We start from the raw sequence: 12,047 nt of genomic DNA, 5'->3' as shown, positions 1-12,047 counted from the left end.
CACCCTCCTATGCCTTCAGTTTTTATTGCAGATTTGGCATTTTTATATTTTCGTTTTTTCTGAAAAATGTGTAGGCCGCGGCCTACACGGCCTATAGGAAGCTACGCCCCTGTTAATATATTTATCCGTGGTGTGGTTACCTAATTTGCATAGTCATTACACTAGTTATATAAAATTATTGCATGGGGTTATATCACTCATGCACCGTAAGTTATGTTATAAAAAGAATAGCTTAAATTATTTACGTTTATCATTGGTTATATGACGTCCGCTTATCTAATCGAAGAGCAATAATGAAAGAAGCAATGACGTCATAACTTCTTTTTATTATACAATCTGAACGTGATTTTATCTTAAAAAGGACTAGGCTTGTATGTTTTTGCTTAGTTGTTAGTCTAGTGTCACTAGTAAAAGGCAGCATGTACCTGGTGTTTGCATTTTTGTATGGGCCACTGACTGTTGAAGATTTTTGAAATATTCTGTTCTTTGACTTCACATATATCGATTCTGACAAGTGCACCAGCAAACACCAAATAAGTTCAGAGTCCAATTTTGATGATCTACAAAAAAACGCGAAAGGGCTACCCACTCTTTTTCTGTAGATTGCCAAAAATGAGCTCTAACGGATTCTTAAACACCCTGTCAACTTTACTTGTAATAATCGTTATACCGAAAGAATACTTTGAGATCCATCTCAATTTTTTTTTAAAGAGTGTTATTTTATCATGTCTACAGTTTAGTTCGAAGACTTCTTTTATATATATATATATATATATATAAGAGAATTTACAGTTTACAATAATAAAGAACTTTATTAAGCGGTAATTTCAAATCCGTTATCCAAATGTATCAAATTATACAAAACAAAGTTAATATGCCTGTCAGTGTATTTTCATTTTTGCAGAAAACAATACAAAGCAGTCTTGATGCCGGATATTAAAATGCACTTTTGTCTAATCTTCGTTAATATAAAAAAAAACATTTTTAAAAAACATGGCAATTCAATAAAATGTTTCTGAAAGTCAATACTTTCACTCCGTATTATGAAGTGAAAAATATCATTTTTAACTGTTGTAATTTCACTGATAAAACTCCATATTTCATCGAAAAGCGAGAGAGAAAATTATTTCATTCACGTTTCTGCATCTTACAAATTTGATAAATAATGTTATCGATTGTTCTGACAGACACGGATTTCAATCTGTAACTCAATTTAATTATTTAACCACCAGATTGAATGATTTCTTAATCCCCGCATTTAAATAACGACCGATTGATTTACTTCAAATTAAATTCTAGAATACTGCCATACTATTCTTGCCTCACAAAAACAAACAAAAAACAACAGATTGCAATTCATGTCACATCCTTCACATACAGATCTATATCCGTCTTTCCATGAGAAGTTTCTGTGACTTTGGAATGTTTGACAGCAGACTTCTCTCAGGAGAGATGTCCACAACGCGTCCTGCCTCTGGCGACCACCGATAACGCTGTAGTAAGCTGGCGAAGATCAGGTGCAACTCCGGTTTCGCAACGAACTCGCCCAGGCACACTCGTTTGCCTGCTCCAAAGGGGAGCCAGCTCTTGGGTTTTGGTCCGAGCTTCCCGTGCTCGTCGAGGTAGCGCTCGGGTTTAAACTTCTCAACCTCGTCCCAGGCATCCGGGTCGTGGTGCAAGGCCCAGTGGTTAATCATCACCGGCGTGCCTTTAGGGATTTTGTAACTTCCTGTAAAAGATGGGTTAACCGTCAAATAACAATTATTTTAAAAGGAACCCTCATGCCATGAGTACTTTTAACTGTCTAAGCATAAGGTTGATTTAACATTCTGAGACACATGCCTTTATTCATATACGGAATAACATAACGAGAAATTGTGTCCGTTATGACTTTACGATAAACTTATCATCTATGAATAAGGTGTTTTAAATAAATATATTTTGAGATCAGGGGTTTCGCAGCACTCCTCCGTTACACTTCTCAGCATGTCCATTGAATACTTACCTATGGATGTGTCACAAAGCGTTTCGTGCCAAACGCCGCTGGGGAGCACGGTGGCGATGCGCATACTCTCATGCAGCACGGCCTCAGTGTACGCTAGATCTGGTCGGTCGCTCAACCCTGGCAGACGACCACGGCCTATGGGTGAAACATACCCTGATTCATGAACTTAAGCTATCAAATTACCGAAACTGATATAAACATAGCTGAACATGTAACTTAGTGGTTCTTTTATCGCGTATACATCAAAAACACAGCTTCTATCATCCTTTGCATGTCTGTTACTTTAAATGCGTTGCTTATAATCTCCTGCTGTTGCATATTCCATCCCGCTTACCCACGACTCTGTCAATTTCCTCATAGGCTTTCGCTTGTATGTCCGGGTAGGCGGCCATATGTAGCAGCGCAAACCGCAGTGTCATTCGGGACGTGTCCACACCCGCTGTAAGGACAGGTAAGAGACATGAAATAGGATTTAAAGATTTACATATGGAGAAGTAGAATAAAGCCAAAAGTTGCGTTTTTCGGTATGGGTCGTTTATTGGCGATTTTAAAAATGTTGCTCTAACAAAAGATAGCCACACAACCATCAATCAATTGTTAACACACCGTCTTCTTACCAAAGAATATATCCGAAAGTGTCTGGATGATGCGTGTGTCTGTCAGGGCGACAAGGCCATCCCCTTCAGATTCCTCAGCCTCCATACGAGCAAGAATAAGGTGGTCCACGAGGTGACGCAACTCGTCTGGGGGAGGGAACAAAGGGGTATTACACATTGACACTGGATAAACAACATTTCACTTATTGTTATTCTACTGATTTCCGAGTTTGGCAATACTGCTCTATCACAGACAATTTTAAGCATCATATTCATTATTGTTACTAAGTCACAAATAACGGCCTACCTCGTTTAAATGTCTTCTTTTCCTCATAGTATTTTTTTCCAATGAAGTCCTCTATTATGTCCTTGTAGAACTCCTCTAGTCTTCGGAATCCCTGTGACTTGTAAACGTGCCTGATGGGTGGGAGAAAGTCTTCCAGGGTCCCTGAAGCCAGCCCGTCCGAGAGCAGAAGGTCCTCTTGCTCTAGGATGAAGTTTACTTCCTTGTCCTCAAAAACGTATCTGGTGAAAAGTTTATGTATTTGAGCGTATCAACAAATTGTTTTATTTTCCTTGCCCTATTCACGTTAGTGATCGTCACCACTGGTACTTTATTTCGTTTATACTTCTTATTCAGTGACGCAAACCGCTATAGTGTAACATGGGTATCCGTCGGGAAGTCGGTTCTTCTGTCCGGCACCTGTGTGAAGGCTTATTTTTGGTAGCGTCAAGATGTTTTGTCCCCTAAATCAACCTCGATCAACTTTTGGCAGTTACTATCAAAACACCCATTATCCTACCAATTTTGGTATTTTATATCAAAATTCGACAGATATCATCATCATCATCATCATTATCAGTAACTTGAACAATAAATTTTACACGCCAACTAGATTTTTGTAACAATTGTCGCTGGAAATTAATAGCATTGTAAAGAAATAAAAAAAATAATCTGATAGGTAAAAGTCGGCGGCGGCTACGAAGACGTCAACGGCAACAAATCACGATAGTGATGAAATGATAAAGAAAATAACGATTTCCTAGAAACTACCAAAAAAACGTTCCTTTGTACGATCCGAACATGTCGTGACAGTATGTACCCTTTAGGTAGTCATTTCCCAGATTTGGGGCCGCCAATGACCGGAGTATCACCCCTATGCGCGAGGGAACCTTTATCATTCCACTGTTACACTCTTTACTGGCATTTCAGCTCAGTATGTTGTGACTAAGTATTCCAAATAGCCACTATAGTTAATTAGTATTGTGAAATGCCGATTTGAGTCAAATTGCTCTTTTACTACAAAGACAAGGGCAAAAGGCAGAATCTCGACTTACGATCCTCCGAAGCATAAGCCGGTGAGGATATTGCCCACTATAAAGTTGATGTGTTCGATAGGGTCAAAGGGCGAGTCCGCGTGCCCGTCCATCTCCGCCAATGCCGTCTCCAAGGCCGCATGCACACGTTGTTCAAGGGCCGGTCCCTGCATGTAGTGTCTGTGGTATGTATGTGGGGGTTAAGAATACACGTGCTCTTAATTTTCCTTTACTAGTCAACATACATATAGTAAGAAATGAAACCTCGATCCGCCGGATAACTCGAGTTACGGTCAGAGAAAATCCATTGGATCAGACAATGTGCAATAATTTTTTGACGAAATAATTCATTCATTTTAATGTTCATTACAACTAGCATCCCGTAACTTAAGAATGGACTTCTGCAAACGCGATGCCCGAAGATCCTGCTGTGTAAGGCAACTAGACAGGAATAAACACTGTACATAATAACCATAGGTCTGAATATCAAAACTCTTTTAAAATAAAACAAAAGAAAATATTGAAAATGACTCATTTTTACTAATGAGCTCGTCCACTTTTTCAATTGTATTATAATAACATAAAGAATAAACATAGGATGACAACCATTCCATGTTTATACCTAAGGGCCTTTGAGGATAGTTTCCTGTGTAGTTTCCAGGTTGGCGAGTAATTGCTGAAAACGATGTCCCGACCTCCGTCCGTGAACATCTCGACTGGAGCAAGCAAGTAAGGAAATTGATAACACTTGTATTTATATTTTCTGCACATGTGTAAGAGTTATTGACGATTAAAATCAGGTAACTTTTGGTTAAAACAGTATAATATATACATGTATATGTAAGCAAAATAAATACTGTTTAACCAAAGGTAGACTGAACTGAATATATATATACACACAACTTTTACCAGTAAAGGATAGAGGAGAAAGCCCAAAGGCTTATATGGAACCCCTTTCCTCAGTTTTCTTCTATTATAAGAGTGTTCAAGCAGTACGGTCGGTCGGACGCGAGCTCGCAAATAGTATTTTTTATCTTCTGTAAATTATCTTTAAAACTCAAATTTTGAACATGTATAATGTCAGGCGCTAGAATTTTCATTTTGAATTATTTAAATATATTTATTCCTTTGTGCACGCGCATCAGTGGCATCGTGCGTTACCTGAGGGTGTGATAAGCCTGTTGGCAAAGTCTGTGGACTTTTTCACGAGAACTTCTAGCGCCTCGTCTATCTTGTTCACCACAACCATCTTCATTGGACCTGCAAGTGGAACACACTTTATCATTTGATAATTATATATCAATTATCCCAAAAAACTACATGGTCCTGCAAGGGGAACAGACTATATCATTCAGTTATTAAAGATCAATTATCCCACAGAAGTACAGGGACCTGCAAGGGGAACACACTCATTCTGTAATTATAGATCAATTATCCCACAGATGTACAGGGACCTGCAAGGGGAACACACTCATTCTGTAATTATAGATCAATTATCCCACAGAAGTACAGGGACCTGCAAGGGGAACACACTCATTCTGTAATTATAGATCAATTATCCAACAGAAGTACAGGGACCGGCAACGGGAACACACTCATTCTGTAATTATAGATCAATTATCCCACAGAAGTACAGGGACCAGCAAGGGGAACACACTCATTCTGTAATTATAGATCAATTATCCCACAGAAGTACAGGGACCTGCAAGGGGAACACACTCATTCTGTAATTATAGATCAATTATCCCACAGAAGTACAGGGACCTGCAAGGGAAACACACTCATTCTGTAATTATAGATCAATTATCCCACAGAAGTACAGGGACCGGCAACGGGAACACACTCATTCTGTAATTATAGATCAATTATCCCACAGAAGTACAGGGACCGGCAACGGGAACACACTCATTCTGTAATTATAGATCAACTATCCCACAGAGGTATAGGGACCTGCAAGGGGAACACACTCATTCTGTAATTATAGATCAATTATCCCACAGAAGTACAGGCACCGGCAACGGGAACACACTCATTCTGTAATTATAGATCAACTATCCCACATAGGTATAGGGACCTGCAAGGGGAACACACTCATTCTGTAATTATAGATCAATTATCCCACAGAAGTACAGGGACCTGCAAGGGGAACACACTCATTCTGTAATTATAGATCAATTATCCCACAGAAGTACAGGGACCTGCAAGGGGAACACACTCATTCTGTAATTATAGATCAATTATCCCACAGAAGTACAGGGACCTGCAAGGGGAACACACTCATTCTGTAATTATAGATCAATTATCCCACAGAAGTACAGGGACCGGCAACGGGAACACACTCATTCTGTAATTATAGATCAATTATCCCACAGAAGTACAGGGACCAGCAAGGGGAACACACTCATTCTGTAATTATAGATCAATTATCCCACAGAAGTACAGGGACCTGCAAGGGGAACACACTCATTCTGTAATTATAGATCAATTATCCCACAGAAGTACAGGGACCTGCAAGGGAAACACACTCATTCTGTAATTATAGATCAATTATCCCACAGAAGTACAGGGACCGGCAACGGGAACACACTCATTCTGTAATTATAGATCAATTATCCCACAGAAGTACAGGGACCGGCAACGGGAACACACTCATTCTGTAATTATAGATCAACTATCCCACATAGGTATAGGGACCTGCAAGGGGAACACACTCATTCTGTAATTATAGATCAATTATCCCACAGAAGTACAGGGACCGGCAACGGGAACACACTCATTCTGTAATTATAGATCAACTATCCCACATAGGTATAGGGACCTGCAAGGGGAACACACTCATTCTGTAATTATAGATCAATTATCCCACAGAAGTACAGGGACCTGCAAGGGGAACACACTCATTCTGTAATTATAGATCAATTATCCCACAGAAGTACAGGGACCTGCAAGGGGAACACACTCATTCTGTAATTATAGATCAATTATCCCACAGAAGTACAGGGACCTGCAAGGGGAACACACTCATTCTGTAATTATAGATCAATTATCCCACAGAAGTACAGGGACCGGCAACGGGAACACACTCATTCTGTAATTATAGATCAATTATCCCACAGAAGTACAGGGACCGGCAACGGGAACACACTCATTCTGTAATTATAGATCAACTATCCCACATAGGTATAGGGACCTGCAAGGGGAACACACTCATTCTGTAATTATAGATCAATTATCCCACAGAAGTACAGGGACCTGCAAGGGGAACACACTCATTCTGTAATTATAGATCAATTATCCCACAGAAGTACAGGGACCTGCAAGGGGAACACACTCATTCTGTAATTATAGATCAATTATCCCACAGAAGTACAGGGACCAGCAAGGGGAACACACTCATTCTGTAATTATAGATCAATTATCCCACAGAAGTACAGGCACCAGCAAGGGGAACACACTCATTCTGTAATTATAGATCAATTATCCCACAGAATTACAGGAACCAGCAAGGGGAACATACTTCATCACTCTGTTATTATATATCAATTAAGTACAGGGGGCATTTCATTATAAAGGAACGGAACACCGACAAGTGGAGCGCAGAGAAATAGAGACGACTATACATGTTATTATTCTAATAGCAGTAAACATTCCGCCAAAATCGACTTTCTTTAGTTAGAGCTCGTTATGTGAAGGGCCTCGGTCCATGATTAAGAACAACTTTATGTTTAGTACAGACACACTTTCTTTAAGATAACTAGTGTCATATTTATTCCGTTAGTTTTACAGAAATAAATGAAAAACATGTACAACTTCAGATGGTTTTAAAATTTAGGAAATACAATTTTAAAACGTCAACTCGAAGGATTGTAACAATGAAATGAACATTTGCAATTTTGCCATTTAAATTTGAACTCAGACTTGAGTGTTCTTAATCATATCCCTAGATCTTAAAGATCGGATCAGTTTTGACGGTATAAATACTTTTTACATGACAACACATGGGTTATATAAGTACATTGTATGAATTAGAATAAATAAATCAAACAGAAGAGCCGTGTTTGTAATGTTAGATATTCACTCACCAAGATGGACGGTCAAAACTGGCCCGTACACCTTCGACCATTCAAACGCTTGCAAGTAAAGGTCATTAAACGTTATTTCTGAAACAAAGAGTCGTATTGAGTGAGAGGAATACACATTCGATAGGTGGGTAAGGGATGTGGTCAGAAACTATACCTAAATGTGTATTGATGATAAAAAAATAAAACTTCTATACTCAATTATAACTACTTGCAGATATTAAAAGTGTGGATCTACCGATCGGTCGGAGCAAAATTAGCATGCCATTCATACGACAGTACGCACAAGATGACGGAATTGTTTTTTCATGTGAAATAAACTTTTATGAGACATGAGAACACGCAGCATGTGGCTTTAATCGCATGGCAACCGATGTAACAAGTTAATCAAAATGGATTGAACATGATATTACAATGGGGTTTCCTTACTGTAAGCATGTCCCAGCAGAGGGAGTGCGATACCTGGGCGAGGCGGGTAGTTGTAGCGCATGCGCCTGAACAGCCAGAATGAAAATAGGCCCGCTACCAGGGCAACCAGACCCGTCGAGATGGGAGAGGATGGCAGGTACGCCTCCATCGCCATAGTTAGTCTTGCCGCTATGCCACAAACGCTGTGTATTCACCCTGTTAAAATACACATGTAAGATTGCACCATTAATCATATAATGCGTCACATGTGAACCACTTTTAAACATCAGTCTTGCTCCATACGTATTATGTGAAATTGTTTGTGCAATGTATCGTTTATGCAATTACAAATGCTGCATTGGAGGTAAAATTTTAAAATGGAACACTTTGAATTGTTGTCTTTTGGAATTTCATCTCAAGGTGGGACATACCTCGTGTGGGTATACTGGATTCAGCTTGTCCGTATGACTTTCTGCAAAACTTAATCTTGTGCACACCATCTAAAAATCCGTTCCGGGTTTGGATTGAACTCCGCAAAATTGTTTGATATAAATCGTTGGCAGAGTTCGCTGAGGGTATTTGTTTTGGCCCATAGAAATGTTTTCGTACATAAAGATTATTGTGCACGAGTCATCTCCAAAACCCTTAGTGGCTGAGTCTGGCTGAAACTTTACTGAAGTTCTAAATTTGAAGACAAGAAGTGCATGCCATTGGCAGGGTTCGCTCGGTCTATCGTTCACAGAGTAATGGCCATATGATCTTTGCGCACGCTTCATTTGACAAAATTCTTAGCCAGATCTGAATAAAACTTCAAAATGACTGAATAAGCTTAAGCATAGCGATGCATGTCGGGAGCTGAGTTTGATTGGTGTATCATTCACGAAGTTATTGCCCTTTGTTGTGTTTTTTTCTTAAAATATACTGTACAGGGATATAGCGTGAAAGTGTAGTTTGCATTACATCTGTTGTCTATTCGAATAAAGGCCTAAAACATGTATAGTCCTGTGTCAAGGCTGCGTGTTGTTGTTGTGGTTGTTGTTGGTAGTGGTGGTGGTGGTGTTGCTGTTGGTAATTTGAAATTGTACACATACATGGATTATAATCCTTAATCATTTTGTACTTTTAATTGCTTTAAAGGGGTTTGTACATCGCATGTCTTGGAAATTAATGAATTAAACTTTGCATATTGATAGATTTGTGTAGGAATTGTATCACATGCGTACTTTTTTAAGTTGACTCGTTCATACTTTGATTTTATTTAAACATATGTTGTCAAAGCTTAACTCGGAAACGTTTGAAATTGATTTAATGAAACTTGGGATATAACTAGATGACAATGTGTAATAGGGCACTGCAAAACATACTTTTTGACCCGTTCTTGCAAAGAAACCTCTCTATAATTCTTGATTTACTTCAAATTAATATTGTTTACAAGAAAACCTTTTGTTGCATTTTATCTCCACTTACTTTTTTCCATTAACTCCCAACTATTATTTTATTAACTTTAAATAGATAATGTTTCAAGTATTAGCCTGAAATGAAATGATGATGATGATGATGATGATGATGATGATGATGACGACGACGACGACGACGCCGACGACGACGATGGTGATGATGATGACTTCGACGACGGCGGCAGCATGGGTCGCGGCGACGACGACTCGGATGGTGGTGGTTCAAATAATAATGATGATGATGATGATGATAATGATGATGATTGTCGGATTATTTATTAACTATTGAGATAATAGATAAAGACTGCTATGTAATTTACGATGTTTATTCGACGCTATCTAACTACAGACTGCTGATAAGCTTGGCCACTCGCAGGTAGCCGATATCATATTACAACAATGATGATGATGGTGATGGTGATGATGATGAAGATGATGATGATGATGATAATACTGTTGCTGATGAATCTGATGATAATTTGATTGCTACAGCTGCTTCATTCTGACGACGACGATGCCAATGACAATGACGATGATGATGATGATGATGAATACTACATACGGTGCGAAAAACAAACAAAGAGTGCAGTGTTTTACATATGATGCAAGGCTATTTAAGTTTTAAATAGTTCACTTATTGGGCAGTTTTTATGATAACCTTCATTTATAGCAAATGAGGCTGTATACATCTTACATATAAAACATGTAACAACACGTATCAACACAAACATATAAGTCATTATCGCCTCGTTTTATGACGTTATTTAGTCTATGATATAAACAGTAAATTATCTATTCTAATGTCCTCATACCCTCGGAAATTATCCAAATATATTGTAAAAGCCTACCTGAAAAGACGAACTATTATGAACTCTTAATGTGATATTTGATCATTTATCTATCGCTCCTGGAACTCACATTGTATCTGTAATACCAACTATGTTATGATACTAGTCAATTTATGTTATATAACTTATGTTTATACTTACACTGCACTTTAGATATGGTGACCTATAGACCCAACGGGTCGGGTGCAAACGTTTGTATATATGTTATTATTACTCTGTTTGAATTGCACATGTCACAATAATAAACAATTTACTTACTTACTTATTTTATTAATTAATTAATTTAAATGTGCCTCCATTCATTCACTAACCCACGCAATATTAAACATAACAGGTCTAAATTAGCTGTCTACAGCAAAGGTCACAATTAATAATGAACGTTCAAAACTTTATTGATAGTATATATGCGTTTAAATAGCTGGTGACCTATTTTCATACTCTTAATAACCAATCTATTTACAACTGACTCTATTATTAATACGGATTCTTTTTTTGCCAAATCAACAATCATACAAATTATCTAGACCTGAAATTAGTATTTACTATACCTGATGATTGTTCTCTTATAATATTCTGCAGCGAATTCTGTACAGAAACGGTTAGATTATGTATAAACATACCTCTACAATGTATGCACACGATTATCCCAATTTGAATCCCAAAGAAATGTTTACTCGTGTGTTTATGTATGAATCGACCGTTGAATTAGAACGATCGCATCAGCATACCACCAGTCGCTCATGACCTAGTCAATATTGAAAAGAATGTAAACAAATGCAGCGAGATATTCCCGGTGCAATGCTTCGGTCAAAAGAATAAATCCACAGTGAAACCATTCGGAACTCCTCGGCCATTTTTTTCAAAAACAACCTCGGATGTATGCAGGTACATCAGTTGAAGTAGTTCGTAAAATTTCGAATATATCATTAATTAAATGTAGTGTTTTAGAGTTGTATATATTGATCTAAGTTTAAATTGATTGCCATTGAATTGTATTATTGCAAGCATAATAAAGAATCCCAAGAGTTAAGTCACAAAGTTTATCTGCTAAATAAAATTACTACGCGATCTACTTGCAGCGGAATTAAACGTACCACTTTTTGAGTATGTAAACCGTCCAAATACATCCGAGGTTGTTTTCGATAAAATGGCCGAGGAGCTCCGAATGCAGTGAAACTTCTCACAACAATTACTTCTAAATACCTAACAAACAAGAAATACAACCAAGCAATATCATACACAATCGATGAAAGCTGAGTGAAGCGTCACACTTCCCATTCAACCTGTGATATACAGGGCTAAAATCAAGCACATTCTTATAATATAGTTCAAGATCG

General features: G+C 38.1%; 1 protein-coding gene across 1 annotated transcript; it reads right to left on the bottom strand.

Moving 5' to 3' along the window:
• Positions 1–826: 826 nt before the first annotated feature.
• On the bottom strand, positions 827–11,532 carry LOC128242652 (steroid 17-alpha-hydroxylase/17,20 lyase-like). Its single transcript, XM_052959888.1, has 11 exons — positions 11,331–11,532; positions 8,427–8,621; positions 8,001–8,078; positions 5,080–5,178; positions 4,541–4,634; positions 3,940–4,098; positions 2,909–3,126; positions 2,623–2,748; positions 2,340–2,444; positions 2,006–2,140; positions 827–1,729 (listed from the first exon to the last, which is right to left on the bottom strand). The coding sequence occupies exons 2-11, from the start codon at positions 8,578–8,580 to the stop codon at positions 1,383–1,385; spliced, it is 1,515 nt and encodes a 504-aa protein (XP_052815848.1). The 5' UTR covers positions 8,581–8,621; positions 11,331–11,532; the 3' UTR covers positions 827–1,382.
• Between the last annotated feature and the right edge of the window lie 515 nt (positions 11,533–12,047).

This window comes from Mya arenaria, chromosome 8, assembly GCF_026914265.1.
Source record: "Mya arenaria isolate MELC-2E11 chromosome 8, ASM2691426v1".
NCBI lineage: Eukaryota > Metazoa > Mollusca > Bivalvia > Myida > Myidae > Mya > Mya arenaria.
This window is presented reverse-complemented; position numbering and strand designations above follow the sequence as displayed.